The sequence below is a fragment of the Pongo pygmaeus genome, chromosome 19 (genome assembly GCF_028885625.2).
Source record: "Pongo pygmaeus isolate AG05252 chromosome 19, NHGRI_mPonPyg2-v2.0_pri, whole genome shotgun sequence".
Lineage (NCBI taxonomy): Eukaryota > Metazoa > Chordata > Mammalia > Primates > Hominidae > Pongo > Pongo pygmaeus.
The window spans coordinates 71,665,383-71,688,314 of NC_072392.2; the positions used below are offsets into that span (position 1 = coordinate 71,665,383).

The 22,932-nt window shown below is 56.2% G+C and overlaps 1 protein-coding gene across 8 annotated transcripts in view; it reads right to left on the reverse strand.

Moving 5' to 3' along the window:
- Positions 1-22,932, reverse strand: part of SRCIN1 (SRC kinase signaling inhibitor 1) — a 74,682-nt gene that overhangs the window by 33,645 nt on the left and 18,105 nt on the right. For 6 of the 8 annotated variants that reach the window (XM_054456425.2, XM_054456432.2, XM_054456431.2 and 3 more), the window contains exons 3-6: positions 14,776-15,077; positions 11,171-11,269; positions 4,503-4,526; positions 459-654 (exon numbers count right to left, since the gene is read on the reverse strand). In XM_054456425.2, the coding sequence (XP_054312400.2) occupies positions 459-654; positions 4,503-4,526; positions 11,171-11,269; positions 14,776-15,077 (621 nt within the window). The remainder of the gene's footprint in view (positions 1-458; positions 655-4,502; positions 4,527-11,170; positions 11,270-14,775; positions 15,078-22,932) is intronic. The other 2 variants (XM_054456429.2, XM_054456428.2) reach the window with 2 other exon arrangements.

A 22,932-nucleotide genomic window follows, 5' to 3' on the forward strand; every position in this document is an offset into this window, starting at 1 on the left:
GCACCCAGGCACCTCTCATGCTGCCGGCGGGGGCGCCAGGCCGGGTCTCCAGCCTCTCAAGGTACCCACTGGACTCCAGGCAGTTGGAGGAACTTGGACAAGGAAATGGAAGTGGGGGCAGAGCAGGTGGGGCGGAAACTGAGGGGAAGTGAGCTGAGGGAGACAGAGGTTGGAGAGAGTTAGAGAAGGGAGATGGGAGAGAAGGGAGGGATGAAAGAAAGGGACAGAAAAGGAAGCAGGAGGGAGAGAGGAGGCTTGGAGGAAAAGGGGTCGGGTGGGGATGCTGAGGGCGAGAGAGAGATGGAGAGAGCTGGGGTTGCTTGGGGAGAAGGGGCTGTGGGAAAGAGAGCAGAGCTTGAGGCGAGCTGGCGTGCTGTAGGGGAGGAGGGGGCTCCAGGGAGTGTAGAGCAGAGGGAGGAGCCTGTGCCGGGAGGGAGGGTGGACTGGGCGGGCAGTACCTGGGGAGCGCAGCTTGGTCTGGCTGGCCGAGCGGGAGAGAGGCAGGCTCTGTCGGAAGCGGTTCATCCTGCTGAAGCCCAGGGGCAGCTCGGCCTCCGACATGGTCTCCAGCGACTCGGCCGAGGCGTACGACAGCTTTGCCGCTTGGTCTGCCAGCCCGGGCTGGGCTCCCTGAGTGTGGCGTGAGCTGCGGGTCTGCAGGGGCCGGGCAGGGTGAGAGGAACCAAGGATGAGCACCCCCCCTTTGCTTGTCACTGCCCATATCCAAGCCTGGGAAGGTCCTGCCAGCCAGCGACACCCACACAGATCACAGACTCCTGGCATGGCCACAAGAGTTCCCCAGTCTCTCCTGGCCTTGGCCTCCCTGGGACACCGGGCGGGTAAGGAATGGGCAAAGGACCCAGGCACCCTGGGAAGCCAGACAAGAGGCCATGTGAGCGGGAGCCATGGGCACGGCTGCTATTTCAGGCTTCCGAAGAACAACAACACAAATTTGTCACCGAGGTGAGCAGCAGAATCGTGGAGCAAATTGGGGCATTAGTTCCAGACGTTAATTAAGTGGCAGGTTTGTGAGCGGAGAATTTATTCTTCATGGAGTTCAGAGGGTGGGGGTGGGGGTGGGGGCGGGAAGCAGGGCCCAGGGAGAAAGCAAAGAGAGCTGGGACCCCATGATCCCAGCTTTGAGGGGATGCGGACCCTGACAGAGCTGGACACAGGGAATGTGCCTGATTTAGGGTGACTGAGAAAACTATCCCAAACTCCTCAAAGCCAGCTGGACCTGGATTTGAGACGACCTGCCCAGTGCCCACAATGCACATGTTAAGTCTGATGTGACACACATGCGCACATGACACATGTGCCAGGCCTCAGCCCCTCCTTGCAAGGCACATGCTGCCACACAGCCAGCCAGCCTCCCCCAGGAGCCTCTGAGTGATGGCAGCCACTTCTCTGAAGCTGTAGCTGAGGCTGATATCTGGCTGGGGGTAGGGAAGGATGTCACAGGACAGCTTGATGGCTCTCTCTGTGGGGGAGGGGGAGTCAGGATGATTTCAACCATACTTAAAAGCCTACTTTTGGCTGAAACCTGGGGATGTCACTCAGGGCCACAGCCCCTGACATTCTGCCCTAGTCCCTGGGCAAGAAATCTGGTTGTTGTACAGAAGCTGGTACAAGGAGTGAGATAATGAATCCGATCTACATCATTCCATGTTATGTGTATTATATACATATATGTATTACATATACATATACTGTCAAGAAATAATCATGTTGCCCAATTATTTTTTTTGTAAAACAAATTGTCTATTTTTAACAACAAATCACTCAAAACCATTAACACTGGTTATCTCAGGGTAGACAGTTTTCTTTTTTCACTTTATAGATTTCTCTACAAAACTGTGTGAATAGATTCCTTTTATAATTTAAAAAAAGACAACAGTAAAATATCTCTAAAAAGGAATCATTTATTCTCCTCTTCAGCTCCCTCTCTCCCCAATTCCTGATTTACCCCTAATTAATCTCCATCTTCATATTAATTCAATTTAATGTTCCAATTGGATTAGCACTCTTAAAGGGAGAGCATCTTCTTCTGATGGACAGTATGCCCAGCTGTCCCCAAGGTGGCCTTGAGGGTTTGGGGACCATAATAGATCAGATGTGGGGACATCAGGGAGCTTCCCCTCTCAAGCACAATGCCTTGACCACTGGGTGGGTGTGGGTCTTGGCAGGAGGAAGGCAGCATAGAAATGGGCCAGGGGCAGTAGGGAGGGGCCGCTTGTGCTTGTGACCGAGAGGGCTATGGCTCAGCTCTAGGCTGACCACCAGTGCCAGCCCACACCCCCTGTCTCACCTTCATCCCAGCTGAAGGGTGGGGAGCTCTGCGGCAGTGTGGGGAACCAGGTCTGGTCTGGTGGTCATGGGGTTGCCTGGCAACTAAAAGGTCAGTGGTTGCCAGGCTAGTGTGGATGAGGGCTACAGAATTCAGGCAGCATGAGGCAGCCAGCAACGATGAAGAGTAGGGGGTGGCCATGGTGCCAGGGGGGACACCAGTGAGATGCCAGTAAGGAGGTGGAACAGGGGTCCAAATGAAGGGAGGCAGGGCAGGGATCCTGGGGGTTGCTGCCTGCCAAGAAGGCAGAAACCCTGGGAGAAGAGATGCCCACGTTCCCTGTTCCACCACTTCCTAGCCCAATGGGCACCTTTCCATTCTCACAGCCTGTACAGAAAACCCTCTCGAGAGGAGGGAAAACCTGCTGGCACTTCTCTCCGTGCTTGGGCTGAGACAATAGGGCAGAGGAAAGTGAAACATCCAGAAGGACTTCCCCACCATAAGGGAGATGGCAGAAGAACAAAACGTGATTCAAGCAGAGCTCTCCCAAGATAGGAGAGGGACCACCATGGGAGGTAGAGAGCGCCTATTACCAGAGTGTTCCAGGGAGCAGCTCATGGATCTGAGATTCCCAGAGGTTGTCCATAGACTAGGGAAGAATCACTTGGGAGTTTTTAAAAATACCCTTTCCAGGACCCCATATTCACTGAACCGGAATCTCTGGGGATTGGAGCCTGGGGTTCGAGATTTTTGACAAGTTCCTAAGGCGATTCTGATTTCTAGGTTTGAGAATCAAGGCAGAGTCTATGATTTAGTAGCTAATGAGGTCAGCTACCATGTAAGGCTCATCAGGAGCCAGGCACTGCCTGGAACATGCATCCTCTCGTGTTTTGTTTTGTTTTGTTTTGTTTTTTTCCTTCCTTCCTTCTTTCTTTCCTTCTTTCTTTCTCTCTCTCTCTCTCTTTCTTCTTTTTTTTCTGAGATAGGGCCTCGCTCTGTCACCCAGGCTGGAGCGCAGAGGCGCAAACATAGCTCACTGCAGCCTCAATCTCCCATACTCAAGTGATCCTCCCACCTCAGCCTCCCTCTTTAGCCAACAAGTTCTCACTACATTGCCCAGGCTGGTCTCGAACTCCTGGGCTCAAGCGTTCCATATGCCTCGGCCTCCGAAAGTGCTGGGATTACAGGCATGAGCCAGCACATCCGGCCTTTTTTTCCTATCTTTACAACAATTCTATGATGCAGACATTGTCGTTCTACTCTACAGAGGAGAAACCAAGGCTAAGAGGATATGTGACTTGCCCCAGGTCACCAAGCTAGTTAGCAGTGGACTGTATGGAATTCACCACTATGCAGCCTGGCTCTTGGGTCCATGCGCTTAACCACTACCCTCAATTGCCTCCTCCAAAGAGGCTATGCTTGACACTGTGACTTTGACTCCATGATTCTCTGATTCAAGGACTTCTTGCAGTGCTAGGAGGAATGCATGCAAATAAGACACCTGGGGAGTCTGGGTGGGATGCCTCCCACCCCCTGTCATGATGCCTGGGACTTGGGAGGCCAGAGACTCCAGGAGGCAAGCAGGTGCCTGAGGGTGCTCTCCCAGGGGTCAGCAGGATACCCTGGGAGCGGCAGACAGCTCTCTCAGCTCTGGAAAGGCCAGAGCTCAGGAGGAGGCAGGAAGGCACCTATCCCTCAGCTTAGCCCTCCACTTAGACAACAGGCTTGAGGGTGTAGGACCATGAGTCTCTTGCTTAGCACGGACCAGCCCCCATGGTGGAGAGTAAGAAAAGGAAGGGGGACCCATCACAGTCGTGGGGCCTCCCTGGGAGGTGAGATATGAATTCAAAGAAGAGGGCCCACAACAAGGGTCTAGGTCCTTAACTCAGAGCCAGCAGTCTCTCCAGGCTGGGGAAAATGTATGTCATTCCAAAATGCCCCTCAGGGGCTGGGGATGCCTGGGGACTGAGCATCGCTAGCCCAGATCCCCAGCAGGGGTGGCCCAAATTCCCACTCCATCCACAAGCCCCTGACAGGCGAACCCAGACTCTCCCAAAGCAGCAGCCACAGCCTGCAGCCCCAAGGCCCACTGCCCATACCAGAAGGTGCCCGTGCAGACGCGCACCCCGGTGCAAAGCCTGTGCAAGGGAGAGGCAGGGGCAGGGGAGGGAGAGCACATGCAGTTGTCATGGGAGCAGAGGCATCACACACTGACCTTGAAACTCCAGTAGTTTGGCTGCTGATGGAAATAAGAGAAGAGATGGTTATGAGGGGGCCGGGGAGGGGAAAAGAGGGGCAGGGGCAGGTTAGAGACCCTTGGAACTCAGCACTCAGCACTAGGACAAGGGCCCTCCACCCTCCCAGGAGCAGGAAGGAAGTCATGCCTGGTACATCCATTCTCTACTGAGACCTGGAACACTATGGTGTACCCAGGATGGCCCTGAGCAGGCGCTACAGCGACTCCTCGCAGAGTTACTGGTGGGAAAAGGCACAGAGGATGGTGATAGAGTGAACCCATGAGTTAGTCACAAGAGAGGCAGCGACAAAGCTGAGCTGTGGGGTCAGAGAAATGGCAGGCCAGGGAACAGTGCTTGGAAGAGGTGGCATTTGAGGTGGGTCTGGAAAAACGAGCAGCTGGAGACTGGAAGGAAAGGCCTGCTGGGCAAAGGGTAAGTGCCCAGGGGCAGACAAGTGGAGGGGGGTTGAGGCAAGTCACTAGTCCACGTTGGCTGGGGCGCAGCTGGGAAAGTAGTAGATTACGCTGCAAAGGGTGGGGAGTGGGAGACTGAGGCCAGATGATGAGTGGCCATAACTGCTGAGAGAACGTATTTAGACTTAACTGGGTGGACAAGCAGGAAGTGTCTGAACGGAGCAGAGTAGGATCAGAACTAGACTCCGGGGCAGGGGTGGATGGGTGGATCAGGATGGATGGGGCAGGGGTCGGAGGAGGGGGGCTGGGGCCCAAGGCCAAGAGAGAGAGGCCTATGCAGCGTGGTGGATCTAGTTTACAGAGCAGAGTGGCCAGATGCCAGGAACCTCACTCACTGGGCAATCAATGGCTGGGGAACTGGGGGCAGTGAAGGGAGTTGGGGAGACTGGGGACTGTGGCTGGCTGGCTGATTGAGGAGGGCTCCTCGCATCCCTCTTAGCATCCCTAGAATGGGAAGCCAGAGAGTCCTCCTCATTTGCAGTAACCCAGGGTCACCCTTCCTTCCCTAGAGACCAGAAGGCCCTTCCAGATGGCTTAGTACAAGGAAAGAGCTGCCCTGGGGCCGGGTTGGTTCTTGGCAAAGCCAAGGCACCCTGCTGACCGGTGCCAGCCTCAGCAGGGAGACAGAGGCAGCAGATGGCCTGGCCCCGGGGTGCCTGGCACGAGCAGACAAGATCCCCAGGCCTTAGAGCCACTGGCAGAGGAGAGGGACATCGAAGGCGCCCCTGGGGGAAAGAACACCATGCCAGGGTGTCCTGGGCCACCTGAATGCTTTCCTGGCAGGGAGGAGTTGGAAGGGGCTGAGTCGAGGGGCACTCCAGCTGGAGGCTTTACCTAAGGCAGACCTTTGGGGTGGGGGTGACACTGGGCTGGGCCTGGGACCAAGAGGGTCATTTGCCAGGACCACCCCCTCCTAAGCCACCATCCCCATCCTTCCCCCAGCATTCACTCTAGAAAACAAACAAACAAACAACAACAACCACAAAAAACAGTCACATACCAGGCAGTAGAAGAGGACAACAAAGTCTGTGTCCCAGCCAATGCTTGGAATCATCTATGGACTGAGGCCACCCCCAGTGGTGCTAGGGGATGCCCACAGGTACTGAGGGTAGGGGAGACCAGGGACCAAGTAACAGGCTCCAGCGGCAGCTGACTGTGGCCTGGGGAATGGGAGGGGTAGCAGAGGGAGTGGACACGTGGGGGCAGGCAGAGGGCACCGGAAGGTTTATGAGGACAATCACGTCTGCAGACCCGGCGGTGATGGACTGCTCTGCAGAGAAGGCCTCGAGTCCCTTATCCACCACTACCATGACACCAGGCACGGGCGGCGCACACATGGGCCACCCACAGCTCCCCGCAACACATAGGCTCACGCACAGCTGAGCACAGACTCTCAGACACATCCTCTGATAAGGACATCTCCACAGACACACCCAGAGCAATACACACACACCCCTACTAAGAGAGGGGCTCCCCAGTCAGAAACAGCCCCGGAAACAAACAGAAACTCGGAGACAGAGACATTCACACATAGACCGCCCCCACTCATACACAAATGTGTTCTGCTCCCGCCAGACCCCTGCCTCGCTTACACACACTCACAAGCACCACAGCCAGAGGACAAGAGGCGCTGATGGCATTCACACTCACCCTCAAAACACCACCGTCACAGAAACAGAGACACGGGTGCCCACTCACAGTGAGAGACACACACCCCGGCTATTGAAACACACACATGCACACACACGGCCTCAGAGCCACCCACGTACAAAGAGAAATCCCCAGGTCAGGGTGCCACTGTCCCATGCCTATCATGTCCCAGATATCATAAGTCAGGGAGGTGACCTCTGATGCAAAAGAGATAGAAGATGTCCTGTCCCCCATCCTGCCACCAATGTCAACACATCAGACTCAGGGTACCTTGTTTGGATGACTGAGGCCCACCTCGTGGTCCTGGGAGGGAGATAAGGACAGGGCCTGGCCACAACCACACTGGCTATGGCCTCCACATGGGCCTGCCCCAGGGTCCCAAGGCTGTGCACATCCATGGGGCAGTCACCTGGAAGGGACGTATCACTAGCAGCAGCCAAGGGAGAGGACTGGGTGGCATCAGTGCCATAGGAAAGGCCAGCCAAGCCCCTCAAAGGATAAAGATGGAAGAGGGGCTGCGCTTGTGCTGGTCACTTGGATGCATCAGAGATGTTGAGATCAAAATCTGGAACTTCAGGCTCTGATCTATAGAGCACATGAGTGAATCCTGCCCCTCCATCCTCTGTCCTCCCTCTGGAAAGTGGGAAGAACGGTCCTCTTTCATGTTGACCCCATCAGGAACGAGACACAGTCTCTTGGCAACTCAGTGTCTCTGGCGAGAGAAACTGTGGTGGGGGAGGCCTCTGGGGATATGGTCCATCCCCTTCGCTGTCTCTTTCCAGGATTTTAACCCATGGGACAGACTAGGCTGACTGAGAGCAAAGGGCTCCTCTAGTGTTCTCTAAGATGGGACATTCCCAGTCACTCTCCTTCCAACTTCCAGCACCCTGTACCTCCTCACCCCTTTCCAGGGTGTCTGTTCCTCCTGCTGTGCCCAGTACAGTACCTGGTGGATAGCAGGCACTCAGCAAGTATGTGACAATGAATGAATGTCAATAAAATAGGACCGAGCCATGGGTGGAGGATGGGATCTCTGAATACTCTGGTCTGGCACCACTCCCTCCATCTCCTGGCACCCAGCACTGCTCAGCCTTCTGGGCCTTTTCCCTGGGAATTTCCCAACACCAGAAACCCCCCAGTTAGGAGGGCAGAGGGCAGGAAGGGCCAGGAGAGGTCTGGCTGTCCACCCCAAGCCAAATCTTCCAGTGCCAAAGCTGTCTCCCTCCCCCATAGTCAGGGAGGGGGTCTCACCTTCCCAAAAGACAGTGAAAGGGGGAAATAAAGAAAGGGGTGAGTAAGGGAGACCCCGGCAGGGGCAACCACTTGTGGGGAAGAATCTTAAAGGAGCTGGGGTAAAATGAGAGGTGTTCTAAAAAGGTAAGATGGAAGCATAGAACCCTAGGGACCACGCTCTGAGAAACAGGGAAAGGGAGTGTCTCTCAAGGCCCAAGGAAGCCAGGCCAGGGAGTCCTCAAACTCCTGGTGAGAAGAGGAAACAGCTTCTTCCCTCTGGGAGCTAAGGAGTTAACTCCCTTTCTCTCTCCTCCATCCTAGCCACTGGTAGCGGGGTTCCTACTTCCCCTGCTGCTGGTCTTTCCCCCCTCAGCCCTCATGCCCTGGGAGGGGAGGGGCTCAGGCCCCTGGGGAGGCTTGGCCCAGCCAGCTGAGGTCTTTTTCCTCCCCTGGGCAGGCATCCCCAGCAGGTTCAGTGAGCGAATGACCCCTCCTTGACCTCAAGCCCGGACCACGCATCTTCCAAGGAGGGAGGGCAACCCACGGGTCCGCACCGGCTCCTGAATCCCCTGGCTCTGCTGCACCGGTGCACACACCCACCTCTCAACTCCCATGAACACGAGTCAGCGTAAACACTCGTCCCCCGGGCTGGGGCTAAGCCACTCGCCCCTCCTCGGGCGTCTGCCCCCCCGCGATGTACATACATGACCCTCTCTTCCAGATGTGTGGATGACACCCTCATCTCCTTCCCAATGCAGAGTGTGTGTGTGGGTGGGTGGGGGGGTGCTGTGGGACGCTGGGGGAGAGGGCGCACCCCGGGAAGGTCATGACTTTCCGACGTTGGGGGAGGGGGCGCCAGCCTGATTTTGGAGTGGGGGCCGGCCCACGCCGAAGGCACCTAATGCGGTGGGGGAGGGGAGGAGGCGTTTCTCAGGGATCGGGAACCTGCAATGGCCTGGAAGTCCCCCACCCCTGGATGGCTCTTGGTGCCGCGGAGCGGGCCCCCATCTCCGTGTCCCCGCCCCCCGCCCAACCCGAGGCGGCGATCCCGGCCCCCACAGTCGCTCCCCCTTACCTGAGGCCACAGGTGTACGTGCGGGGTCACCAGCCCCAGGTCCTGCGTCCGGCTGGGGAGGGAGGGCCCCTACTCCCACCCGCCCGGGCTCTTCTCTCCCCCGGCCGCCTCCGCAGCCGCGGTCGCCGCCGCCGGTGCCCTTTGCTGCAATGCGAGAGCCGCCGCGGCCGCCGCCGTGCCGGCCCGGGCCCCGGTCGCCCCGGTAACCGCGACTCCACCTGGCGCGGCGCGGCGCGCCGCCGTGCACATCCCCTCTCGCGGCCCCCTCCCTCGGCGCGGCCCCGCCGGCGCAGCCCCGCAGAGGAGCGGCGGAGACTGGTGGCTGCGTCGCCGCGGTCACCCGATACGCCGGCCCGGCGCCCGGGACTCGGGTTGCAGCAGGAGGGAGGGAGGTTAGACAGCCTGGTGGAAGCCGGGGGAGGGGCTGTGGCTTGGAGTCCAACCTCTCGTCCCCTCCCAGGATCCTCTTCACTGCCCCCATCCCTAAAGGTCCCGCCTGGTGGAGGGTCAGGGAGGGGAAAGTGTTCTGCCTCCTGCTCAACCTTCAGAGCCCACAGCCTCTCCCCACCGGGGTCTTCGCTGTGCACCTTTGGCCTTTAACTCTCCCGTGACTTAATCCTTAGCCAAGTTTGGGAGGCCTAGGATGCCTAAGTTTCCTAGATGGCCTCTGATCCTGCCCTGCTGTGTGGCTCTGGCCTTTCCAAAGTCTCTGGGCCTGCACTTAACAAAAGGGAACCTCAGACAAAGCCTTAGGGGCAGGGAGTGTGATAAGTATCAAGTGATGACAAGATCCTATGCACAGACACTTTCCTGGTTAATTACAGAGCCCCAGGAGGAAGGTCTGCTCAAGTGCTTCCCTTTTTCCCCATCAGAGCAGATCCCAGATGCGGACAGGCCAAAATCCCCAGCTCCTCCAACCCCTTGACTTGGGACAACTGAGCTCACCCAGTCCAGCCTTACTCCTGTCCATCATCCAACCCCTATCACAGCCCCAAGATGCTCCATCTGGGGAAGACCTCTGGGCAGCCAAGGCACCCCAACCCTGCCCATGCATATCACATCGTCCTCTGTCCTATCACCATCCCTGTCCTAGCCCCACTTTGTTCTCCGCCATGCACTTGGCCATTCAGGACAAGTCTGTCCCACTTGCCATCTGGCCTTGGGGGCAGACACATTCCTGTTCCCCAAAGTTCAGCCAAGATGGGGCTTGGGAACTGGGAAAGAAATTGGGCTGAATGCCCTGTGAGTGATGCCAAGCATGCCAATCTGTTACTAGACTTGAGTTACACTCGGCTAAAACATCCTCCCTCTGAAGGCCTGTCATTTCCTAGGTGGTCACAATTTTCTTTCTCTTAATTCTCCTTGAAAAAGCCAAGCTTTTTTGTCCTCTGGGGGAAGCAGGGTGTGTAAGGACCTGAGCACCCTGTTCCCACTGGATTCCCTGCCACTACCCCTCCTCTGCCTCCTACAGCTGAACATCCTCAAGTCAAGACCTCCCCTGGGCTGTCCCCCTCCCATTGCAACTCTGATGCCCATTTTGGGCCTCAGATGCCTATTTTTCTCCCATAGCAATGTCCAGGCCTAGCCAGGAGCCCAGGCCCCTAGTATCCTGCCTACATGTGTCCCTGTCTAAGCTAAGATCTATCTTCCCATAATGGACACTGAAGCCTGATGAGGAAGAGGGGAATAAGTTCAGAACAGATGGCTTGATGCCCAAGTCTTCTTAAAAATTAGAGACTAAGCCATGAACTTAGCAAGAAGGGTGAGAGAGAGACTTCATGAAGAACTTCCTGATGGTGGGACATCTGGGGAAGGCTGGATCTGCTCAGAAACGGAAGGGGAGGGTGTGGAGAGGGGAATAAGATAGTCCTCAGTGGGAGGAGGGCATAAAACCCACAGAGCAAGGTCAGGGGACTTCTGTTTAAAGGAGAAAGAGATACAAAAACTTTTTTAAAAATCTTGAGTATCTTCCCTCAAAAAATTCCTTCTCCAAAGTCAATCAGGCCTGAGGAGGTAGCGGCAGGGAATTAGACATCGGGCAGATGTGTGTACGGGGCACAGAAGTCTCCTGAAAATAGGGGCTCCTACACCAAAGAGAAAAGGTTGCAAAACAAAAATCCTGAACATCCCCCCTCCAAAAAAAAAAAAAAAAAATCCTCCCCAAAGCCAAACTCCACCATGGGCTTGGGGGGTGGGGTGGAGGTGGGTGACTCACCTGGGCCGGCTGGCCAGCCCCGGAGGGGGCGGAGTCGCCATGGAGGTGGGAGCAGAGGGAGCTGAGGAGGCACACGGGGTCCACGGTCCAGCCGCCAACCTGTGTGTGCGAAGCGGGGGACACCCCATTAGGGGAAGCGGGCAGGAGCCGCTGGGGTACTGTGACTGGGAGGGAAGGGCATTCCTGGGGCAAGCCTTGGCACAGAGCTCATACTGCAGAGGGGTCTAGCGATGCTGGCAAGTCCCTTACTTAGGCTGGATATCTCTCTAACTAGAGCCCTGCTCTGTTTCTGGATGTCTGCCTTTTCTGTTAGACCCGGGGGTTCCCTGAGCCCAGGGCAGGGCCTTCCCTATCAGACATTCCTGAAATCCTCATCTCCACTTTATTTTTTTTGAGACAGGTTCTCACTCTGTCTCCCAGGCTGGAGTGCAGTGGCACGATCACAGCTCACTGCAGCCTTAACCTCCTGGGCTCAAGTGATCCTCCCACCTCAGCCTCCTGAGTAGCAAGGACTACAGGGGCAAACCACCATGCCCAGCGAATTAAAAAATATATATATTTTTAAGAGACAGCCATGTTGCTTAGGCTGGTCTCAAACTCCTGGGCTCAAAAAATCCACCTGCTTCAGCCTCCCAAAGTGCTGGAATTACAGGCGTGAGCCACTGTGCCCGGCCTCGTGTCCAATTCTTGGCTGCCCCTCTGCACACTGGCAAGGAAGCTGCTCCCTACCATCTCCTCTTCCCCAGCTCTCGTCCCCTCCTCACTGAAGGTGTCACACCTACCTCACAGAAATAGGAACCGCTGGGCAGGAGAAGCCTCCCCCCAGTTGTCTCTGTCCCACAGCATATCTTTCTTTCCTGTATCTCAGTGGAAGTGACTCCACCGCCTTCGTTCCTCAAGGCCACCCCACACCTAAGATCATCCTTCCAGATTCCTCTAGGACCTGTTTCCCGTGGCCTTCTTTCTCCTTGGCATCCTCAGATTCATTCCTCCCTCATTCTCTCATTCATTCCACAAACACTGCCTGAGCTGGCACCATGCTTAGGCACCGAACATTCCATGGCAAGTGAACGGGCCATAGATCCTGCCCACTTACACTCTAAGTGGGGAAACGAATGAGTGAAAGAAGAAAGGAACAAATTTGTGGGTGGCTGGGCTTTGATTCATTTCCTAAGTATTTACTGAGTTCCAAACTCTGTGCTGGTGAACATGCTAGAATATAGGAGGCCCTTAGACATGCCTATGCCTTCTCTCCCAGGCCTGCTGCCCCTGGAAGCTCCACCCAGCTGTTTTCATCCTTTTCCTGGCCCAATCTCCCCAAAATAAGTCTGTGGCTGGAGCTCCTGATCCTTCACCAATCCCAAACTCCCTAACCCATGAAATTGGCTATTACTTTACCACACCACGAGACACAAGCTCTTAATACCCTCTGCGCCCATGAATCCCAGCCAGTCGCGATGTCTGTTTCTCTCTCCCCATCCTTTTGGACTTCTGAAGCGCTGGTCACCCTCCTGCTGGCCCCTTGTCCAGGGGCCTTTTTTCCCCTGGGACTTCCTCGTGGATGTAGAACATTCCTGGTCCCCTTTCCCCAAACATCATGGGCTTTCTCCCTTCTTAGACCCCATTGTGCCCTGATGGCCACTCCGCATCCCAGGTCCACTTTGTATCTGCTGTGACTATGCTCAACTTTTCTCCTGAAGCTGCGGCCTCTCTGGAGTCCTGAGTGGTGCATATGGTGCCTTAAGAGTATCCCCAAGAATGCCCTACCCACTGCTCAAACCCGTCTCTGTATATTCCTCTCCCCCACCCCCAAACATTTCCCTCCAACCCTCCTATTTCTCTCCAAGGCACCAACATGTCCCTGTCGCCCAGGTGTTTCTGCCATTGCCTTCTAGGCCCAGGTAGCTTAGCCTTAGACCTACACTTGATCTTCTTCCAGCCCCCATCCATCCACCCTTTCCCCTTCATCATCCCCGATACACTCTTCCTCTTCTCCTTCCCCTGCCTCCAGTCCCACTTCTCCCCTCCTATTCACCATCCAAAAGCAACCACAGCCATCTTAGCCACCACCATCTGCCCCACTTTTTCAGTCAGCCCCCACACATCCCACTACCTACCACCTGAGCCTTCTCGCCGGCCAGGTGGACCTCTGTGCCAGTTCCCAAACCAACTCAGGCCTATGCCCATGCCATACACCCCCACCACTCCTAAAACAACATTCTCTTCCTTTAGGCCTATGTAAACCCTTTTCGTCTTTCTAAGCCCAATTTAGATAGCAGGAAGCCTTCCCCGATCAGGCCTGCCTATGATCTTCCCTCCTCTAAACCCCGTCCCAACTGACTGTTCCCCTCCCCAGCTAGATGACACATGCCTCTGCCCTTCTCCTCAAACCAGTGCACACAGGAGGAACCCAATGAGAGGGGCTCCCTGAGGGTGAGGGCCACATCATCTTCTTCAACTCTCTCTAATCCTGATCTGCATCCTGCTCCCAGAAGGACTTCAGAGCTGGGAAAAGGCAAAAGCCAGACGGAACTGGAGGTGGCACTAGAGGGCAGATAAGGTACCAGAAATGTGCCAATGTGTCTTGTTCCCTGCAGTGAGGATGGGAGTGGGGACACTCCTCCCCATCCCCAGCTACATCCAGTAGAATCCGGAAAAGGGAGACAGGGACTGACACACCCCCAGGCTTGACTGAAAGGCTGCTGATGGGATGTGCATCCCTCCCCTCAGTCCCTTCACCCAGGGGGACAATGGCTGAGGCTCAGAAGCCAATATGCAGCAACCATGCAAGCGCCTCACCAATGCAGAACTGTACACAGGATGCTAGACCCAGAAAGCATGTTCTTACAGACAAGAAGCTCATACTTGGGTGGAGAGATGCATTCAGGACCCCGAGGTTCTGGGGGAGGTTTAAAAAGGAACCATCCCGCTTGCTATAGAAGGAGACAGGTCCCAGTCTAGAGACAGGCGCCGTATCTCCTCTCTAAGCCCTACTGATGGCAGGAGAGATACCCAGGCACAGAGAGAAGAGGCCTCCAGCTCCAAGTCACCCAGCAAGCCAAGGGGTGGAACAGGGAGGAAAGAGGTCAAAGGCTCCAGTTCTGGGCTCTATTCTTGCAGGCTGCAGGAACTGGGGACACATCGGACCCAGCCTACCGAGGCTCTCAAGGCCCGACTCTCTCTTAGAGTCCATATCACAGAGGTGCCGACGATCCCAGCATCTCAACTTCACCACGGGATGGACTCTCAGGCACAGAACAACAGTCCCCAAGGCTGTCCTCCTCTCCTTTCCTCCCAGAAGAGTTCTGCCCAAACAGCCTGAGTTAAAGAGGCTGGGCTCTCTCTGCCCGGTCACACGCTCTCAATTTCCGGATTGCAGGCAGAGGTCTGGGGGCCAAGCCCCCACCCCCTTCCTCCCCAGGCTCCAGAAAAGGCCAACCAGAGCCACTGCCCTGGAGGGACAACTCCCCAACTCCTCCCCTTCTCCCCTCTCTGCTCCAGATGCCTCCCAGAGTTGGAATGAGGCTGGGGACACGGAGCACGGGGTCAGACCCCCTCCCCTGCCCGCTGGCCGCGGCCGCAGCCGCAGCCGGGAGCCCACTCACCTGCTCTCGCATCCTGTCCTGCTGGCCTCGCAGGGCCAGGGCGTGCTGCGGGTACTTGCTCTTCAGGTGGTCCATGAAGGCATCACGCTTGCGGTCGGCGTCCGCCTTCTGGAGCCCGCTGAGCGCCTCCAGACTCTGGGCCGCGATCACCGTGTGCCGCCGCTCGGACGTGTGCACCAGCCCCACGTTGGAGAAGCGCCGGCCCCCGCCGCCCCCGCCGCCCCCGCCCCCCAGGGTCCGGTACTCCCGCGGGTACTCCGCATCGTCCGCAGACAGCATGGGGGGGCTGCTCCGCTCCGGATCTGCGAGAGGTGAGAGGGGCACGGCGGGGTCACGGCGCGCCCGGCCTGGGGTTGCCCATCCCTCACCGGGGGTCCCTGCGGGAAGGGGCGGGGCCTGGGCCTAAGGAGAGTGGAGAGGTGCCTGGGGAGAGGCAGGGGCTGCCCAGCACCCCACTAGGGACTGAAGGGGGAGGTGGGTGGATGGCGTGGAAAGCGCGCCTACGGCCCCCAGGGAGGGGTGAGGAACAAGGGCTGGATACTTCCTGTTCCTCCGTGGGTTTGGAGCGATAATGACCGCGGGGGTGCCGCCCTTTGAGGCCAAGGGTTGGGGGGTTGGATGAAAGGGGTAGAAGATATCTTGAGACCCTCTCCAGCCACACAACCCCCTCCCCTCCTAAAGCTGGTGCCAGCAGGTGAGGGAAGGAGGGGTGCTTTTTAGATGCTCCCTAAAAGACGTGAAAAGGAGCTCGTAGTCTTCCTTTGAGGTTGGATGGGGGAGCCCTGCCTCCTCCCTCAGACTAGCATATGTCCAGGACACACTTATCCTCAAGGCTGGGGGCCGGCTGGGAAAAGGGCCAGGGCGGGAACACATGGGGAGAATGAGGGCAAAAATCGCTCTCGGGTTTCCCATGGAGATGGAAGCCCAGTGTCTCGGGCAGTGGGACCCCTTTTCCCTTCCCTCCCCAGAGACAGACAGATAGACAGACAGGAGAGGCTGGGCACAGAGAGGACAGTGAGAGATGGATTTGGAACAAACTTAAAGGGAAAGAAAGCAGACAGAACAGCTGAAGTCCTTCCCAGGGGCTTTCCCCCCACCTCTCCCCTCCCTTCTTCAGTCTCTCCTCCCAACACACACACAAGCTCAAGACCCATAAGAGACATACAGGGGACAAAGGACAGCACAGAAGCAAAAGAAAGAGAAGGCCAGGGGTTGAGGTCCCACGCGGAACTCTGAATCCCCTTCCCAAATGACCACCAGCCCTGAGCTCCTGGCCTCCCCAGGCCCAGCCCTGCTGGCCTGCACTCTCCAGCCTCAATGGCCAGTGGCCAGGGGTTCCAGAGGTCACCCATGCCCGTGGGGGTGGAAGAAGTTGCTGGGGGCCTACCTCAGCCATATTCCTGGGCATAAAACAGATTTGTGCCACTCAGAAGTCAGTCCATAAGGAGACAAGCACAGCCTCTCCTGCACACCCCAGCCCCACAATCCACCAGCCCCAAAGCAGCCCTCCAAGTGTGGCCTAGAACTGGGGCATCAGGCGCTGCAGCAGACACATGCACTCCCGCCCCCATGTGGCCCGACTCACAGGGCTCCTCCAAGGGCAGCCCAGGGCAACAGGGGACGCGGCTGGAAACGCTGGAAACCAGCCAGGTTTGCCACAAGCCTCAACGCTGGAAACCAGCCAGGTTTGCCACAAGCCTCCTCCCGCCAAGCATCCACTGTCAGGAGGTCTATGAACAGCTGCCAGGTCTGCCATCCCCTGCCCAGCCACAGAGGAAAGAGGAGATTCAGCCAGGTTTCAAGAAAAGCCACCTGCCCCCAACACACACACACACACACACACACAAACACACACACACACACACACACCCCCCTCCCTGGGCTATGGTTGGGTTGTGTCCATTAGGGGCACAGAGCCTGTGAGGACCCAGCACCTCCCACCGAACCAAGGGAAGAAGGGCTCCCATGGGCATGAGAGCCGCAGCTCACCAGGGCCTGACCACCTGCCTCATGGCTGCATGCTTCCTTCCCTACACCCCATCAGGTGGGTGTTATCATGGTCCCCATTTCAGAAACGGCTACCGAGACTCAGAGAAGTCCACTGACAAGCCTAAAGCAACACCGAATGGTAGAGGCCTGATTTGATCTCAATATTTATTACGTTTGTGCCACCACACTCTCCACGATGACTGTTTCTTGAGTGAACATTGACAGCACCACATGGCACGTGTGGACTTCCTCACTGACCTGATGCTATCCCCAACCATGGCCCTGGGTCTTGGGTGGTCCCTCTCACCATGGTCACCATCCTCTGTTGTGCTTCCCAAAATAAGGTCCAAGTACATGAGAGATGACTTTGGGAAGAACATTATTTTATGTCTTCTTTTCCTTCCTTTTCTTTTTTTGGGGGGACAGGGTCTTGCTCTGGCACTCAGCTTGGAGTGCAATGGTGTGATCATAGCTCACTGCAGCCTCAAGCTCCTGGGCTCAAGAGATCCTCTCACTTCAGCCTCCCAAGTAGCTGGAACTACAGGTGCCTGCCACCACACCCAGTGAATTTCTTCCTTTTTTTAGAGATGGGGTCTTGCTCTGTTGCCCAGGCTGGTCTCTACCTCCTAGGCTCAAGTGATTCTCCCACTTTGGCCTCCCAAAGTGCTGAGATTAAAAGTGTAAGCCACGGACCGGGCACGGTGACTCATGCTTGTAATCCCAGCACTTTGGGAGGCCAAGGCAGGTGGATGACGAGGTCAGGAGTTCGAGACCAGCCTGACCAACATAGTGAAACCCCATCTCTACTAAAAATACAAAAAATTAGCCAGGTGTGATAGCGGGTGCCTGTAATCTGAGCTACTCGGGAGGCTGAGGCAGGAGAAATGCTTGAACCCGGGAAGCAGAGGTTGCAGTGAGCAGAGATCATGCCACTGCACTCCAGCCTGGGAGACAGTGTGAGACTCTGTCTCAAAAAAAAAAAAGAAAAAGAAAAGAAAAAAGAAAAAAAGTGTGAGCCACCACACCCAGCTCTTTTTTTTTTTTTTTTAAATACTTTTATTTTAATAAGGATTAGAAAAAGCCCCAACTAGAAGGTCAAACCAGTGATTTTATGGATATAGTTCCTTGGGATGGTAGTGAAATAAAGTTTCCTTTTAAGTAAATTTAAAGTTCAAAGTGAGCTAGCAAAAATGTATATTGCATTAGTACAGTACAAAAGGTTTCCTGATATGATGGCAATTCATGAAATAGCCCCTGACTGAGTGAGACTGGGAACACTGGGGCCATCTTCCCGAGGGCCCAGTCCCTGCCTTTGAGGTACTTGTGGCAACCCACAGTGGCCAGAAGTGTGGCTAAAGGAGAGTGGCCTGAATAATGCCTCCAGGAGAAGGCTAGGGGTTCCCTGGGCGCTGGAGAAATAGCTCCAACCAAAGTCAGAGGGTTGCCTCCCATAACCCCTGACATTCCTCCTCCTCCACTCACCCTCATCACCAGCCAGAGGTCTGCAGCCCATTGGCTACAAGTGAGAAGGAGGGTACCCTCTGAAGCCAAGAGCCTTTCCTTTGCCCAGGCCTTGTGGATTCTGCCATGGCCTTGCTGCTGGAATCCAGCTCCACAGTTCAGGCCTAGTCCTGCCTGAGCCAGAAGGACCCCTACCCCTTATGCCAGAGAGCCAGGCTCCTCTGCCCTCCTAGGGCTCAGGACAACATTGGGACAGGTCTCCAATTATCGTCTCCCAGCTGCTTCCTTCCTGGAGCCAAAAGAGCTCCTCATCCCCTCTCTTACCCCCTCCTCATGCCAGCACCTCCTTCCCTACCTCCTGGGGGATCTCAGTGTGTCTGGGGTGGAGCAAACAGTGTACCAGCCTGAGATGGGTGGTAACTGTGGAGTGGGAGGGTCCCCAGGTCACCCAGTTCTTCCAGGCAGATTATGGCAGGGAGAGGTCCGAGCTCCCAGCTGCTGGAGCAGGCAGAGGGTAGGGCATGGAGCTCACAACTGCACTATATGACTGCAGTCCCACAGATCTCACAGTTGGCAGTGGGGAGGGGCTGCTGAGCAGCCTGCACAGACAGGGGAGCAGGGACTACCCCTCACTGCCTCCTCCAGGCCATCGCTCAGCCCTCAGGTGCTCTGGCACTGGGGCTATTGGGGTGAGGCGGGCAGGAGCTAGATACTAAGGGGTGGCAGAGAGAGGGGAGGGGCAGGAGAGATGATCTGCTCTCTCTGAGGGGCAGTGGCAAGGAGGAGCTTTGATGTGAAAAGCTTTAGAATCTGTTTAAGAACCTTTGAGATCCTTGGCTTTTATATAACAAAAAAGTAAGCTGAGGCTCGGGGAGAAGGGAATGCCTGGGTAGCCTAGCTGTCCTGGCTTCCTACTTTGTACAGATTTAACTTCTTTCTGCAGGGCCCCAGCTGAGCTGGGAGGATGAACCTGGGCTTCTGGTTGAGGGTGGGGGAGCATCCTGTCCTTAGGAGAGGGAAGCCAGTGACCAGCCTCCTGGGGGGCTCTGAAGACTCAGGCATGATTTTAACTCTTTCAGCAGGCCAGGCACTTGAAATAAGAACATTGGGAGAGAAAAACCCAGGCCAGAGACACCCTGGGTGTCTTAGCAACTTTTCTGAGAGACCCCAGGCTAGCCATTTATTTATTTTTGAGACAAGGTCTCACTCTGTTGCCCAGGCTGGAGTGCAGTGGCACAATCATGGCTCAGTGCAGCCTCAACCTGGGCTCAAGCCATCCTCCAGCCTCAGTCTCTTGAGTAGCTGGGACCACAGGCATGTGCCACCATACCCAGCTTATTTTGGGGGTCTGTTTTGTTTTGTAGAGATGGGGTTTTACCATGTTGCCCAGGCTGGTCTCCACCTCCTGAGCTCAAGCGATCCACCCACCTCAGCCTCCCAAAGTGCTAGGATTACAGGCATGAGCCACCACACCCAGCCTCATTCAGTCAACAAATCTCTTTCCTCTCTGAGCCTAAGAACCTAATTTGTAAAATAGGGATGTTAACATCTACACTCTGCCTTTGGGCACTAAGTGAGAGGCTAGCAAGACAATGGTAGAGAAAGTAGGTTGTTTTCTTTTTTCTTTTCTTTTCTTTTTTTTTTTTTTTTTTGAGACAGAGTTTCACTCTATGGCCCAGGCTGGAGTGCAATGGTGCCATCTCGGCTCACTGCAACCTCCGCCTCCCGGGTTCAAGCGATTCTCCTGCTTCAGCCTTCCGAGTAGCTGGGATTACAGGAGCCCACCATCATGCCCAGCTAATTTTTGTATTTTTAGTAGAGACGGGGTTTCACCATGTTGGCCAGGCTGGTCTCCAACGCTTGATCTCAGGTGATCCGCCCGCCTCGGCCTCCCAAAGTGCTGGGATTACAGGCGTGAGCCACCGCGCCGGGCGAAAGTAGGTTGTTTTCAATGAAAGACATTCCTGAGCAGCGATGGGCTTGTAGCAGCCTGACCTCCCTGTTACCCCTACGCCTGTTCCAGCCATCAGCAAGTCCTCGGAGTGGCCCTGACCCTCCTCGGACCTGAGCAGCCCAGGGAAAAGACACAGGGATCGATTCCAATCTAGCAAGCGGATCCAGGCACCCGCCAGCCCTGCACAGATCAACGCGACCTGTTCCAGGCAGGGAGGGCGTGAGAGACCCGGGTTGGTGTCTTAAGCATGGCTGGGTTCTCCTGGGAGAGGGATAGGGGGATTGCGATAGAGAGAGACGGAGGCAGCGAACTCTGGGGGAAGAGAAGCAAAGCTAGGATACCCTGGGGGAAGGGCGTTGGGCCTGAAGGTTCCCCCCAACCCAGGGATGGGGTTGGGGAAACCAGAGACATAAGGGAGGGGCTCAGGGCTTCTCTTTTCTCCAAGGAACCTCAGTGTGCAAGGCTGACTACATTTTTTGAGTCCGAGATTCAAACCACAGGGAAGATGCCAAGAACTGGCGAAATCCAGAATCCGAATGAGGGGAAGGGCAGGGTGAGGAAGGCGGGTTCTGCCACCCTCAGCTCAGCCTGCCCCGCCTGGGAAACGCGGAAGGTGAAAGTGGCCCGAGGCTGGGGTGGCCGGGAAGTGGCGGGCGCCCCCCAGTGGCCGGCTAGGAGGATGGCACAGGTGCTTGGGAAGAGTGACGTTGTCATTTGTTCGAACAATTCCAAATTCTACGTTTATTTATCAGCCTCATTTATTTTTATCCTCCACCACATCCTTTTACATGAGATCACTGTAACTCATTATGAGAATTAAGATCCCAACATCTTAGTGACACCATCTCATAAGCCACCAAACCTGTCCCCAACTGGCATCTTTACCCCAGATGTAACCCTCTACTCTGTCCTCTGGCTGCCCCTGGGCAACATTCACACATGATGTCATCTGCAGAGGAGGAGAATGGGGAGAGGAGAGGAGAGGGAGGGAGAAGGAAGGAGAGAGGCAAAGGGACAAAGCAGAGGAAGAGTGAAGCCACCAGCTCAGGAAAGGGAGGAGAGAACTCTCTGGGGCCCCTGACGTGAGTCCTCCCCAGCCCCAAACTCAAGATCTGGAAATCAGGTCCCTGTAACCCTCTCTGTGGAGATAAGGAGGCTGGACAAAACCCCTCCCTTGGGGACCTGAGAGGCTGTCACATGTGTGCCCCGACCCACTGCCTGGGCAGGGGTAGGAGCTGGGTTATAGCCCTGGCAGGAAGCGAGGGCAGGAGGCGCTCAGGGTGAAGACACCAACTCACAAGCCCACAGGACATGGGGCTAGGCAGGGCAGCAGGAGGGGAGCATGGAGACAGCTGGAAGGGTGGAGGACCTGCCTTAGGCCACACCCACGCACACACATAAACACGCAGCATGAGGTTCCCCCAGTCCCTCCTCTGCAGCCAATGCTACAGGAGCCCAAGTCAGCCAGGAGGAGCCCCGAGGCACTGCCACCTTAGATTGTGCCTGATGACTCCATCCTGCTGGGTGCCTGCTGCAGTCGGGAAGCACACTGTGTGCTTGGAGGTTGGAGGCCAGAGGACAAAGGTCAACCAGGACCAGATATGTCTCAAGCTAGGCAGAGGCTCTGGGAACCCGAATCAGGAGAGGGGATCCTTTGCTTCCCTTGCTAGTGAAGGAATCGGCCTCCCTGTCCCTGGGTGCCCCTGGCTCTGCCTTCCTCGTGTGCCCATACTCCTCAGTCTCTGCTGGCTGGCTGTGGGTCCTTGGAGCAGAAGCCCATCTGTGTCTGTTTTCTAAAACCATCTTTTCCGCCCCATACCACAGCAACCAAAGTCATTTTCCGGGCAATTGCCTTTCTGTAAACATTCCTGTGTAATATCCCCCCAAATTGCTAAGACCCAGCGCCCTGTTGAGTCTCCCTGTCACTCCAACTAGAGCCTCGGAGATGGGGGCGTGTGATGGGGGAAGGGCGATGGGGGTAAGGAGGCAGCTGGACTGAAGATTGGAGACAGGGGGCTCCTGCCTAGCTCCTGGCACGGGGGGCGGGCCAGAAACTCTACACCTCCCCACAGTGATCCCCACTCCCTGCCAGCCCAGCCCCACCCCCTGAATGTCAGGCTCCACTTCAAGAGAGTCTGCCTGGACTAGGAGGGAAGACAGAGAAGAAAGGGGAAGGGAGCCCACTGGACAGAAGGCCTGAGGCAGGGCCTGGGAGGAGAAGAAGCTGAGTTGAAGGCATGGAGGAGATGACTAGAAAATAAACACTCCTGGTGACTGGGGCAGGGCACTAGGGACATGGGGCAAGGCCAGGCAAGTTGTCTTCAAGGAATGCCAGCTCCCCTCCCCGCCAAGGGTGACAAGGAGGACAGAGAACAGGGTCGAGGCTGGGGGGATCGAGGCCATCCCCCCAGCGTGCACCCTGCCCACTCCCTGGGCACTGTAGTGGATGGGGGTGGGGGGAGATAGACAAGGCAAGAGGTGTCAGGTGGTTCTTGGCAGGTGACACACCTGTTGCCCCCTCCTCCACCTCCCAGCCCTGATCTATAAAGCCACCATGGAGAAGGGTCTGGAGCAGGCCAATTCTCCTCACCATACAGCAAGGGAAACTGAGGCTCAGGGAGGTTGAGTGATCTAATCTGAGTCACCACGTGGACTCCCTTCCCCAGGGGTGGGGGTAAGAAGGGGGACTAGGACTGTGGCCTATGACCCTGTGGTCTCTTCCATCCCCCTGCCCAGGGAATTCCGCCACCCCC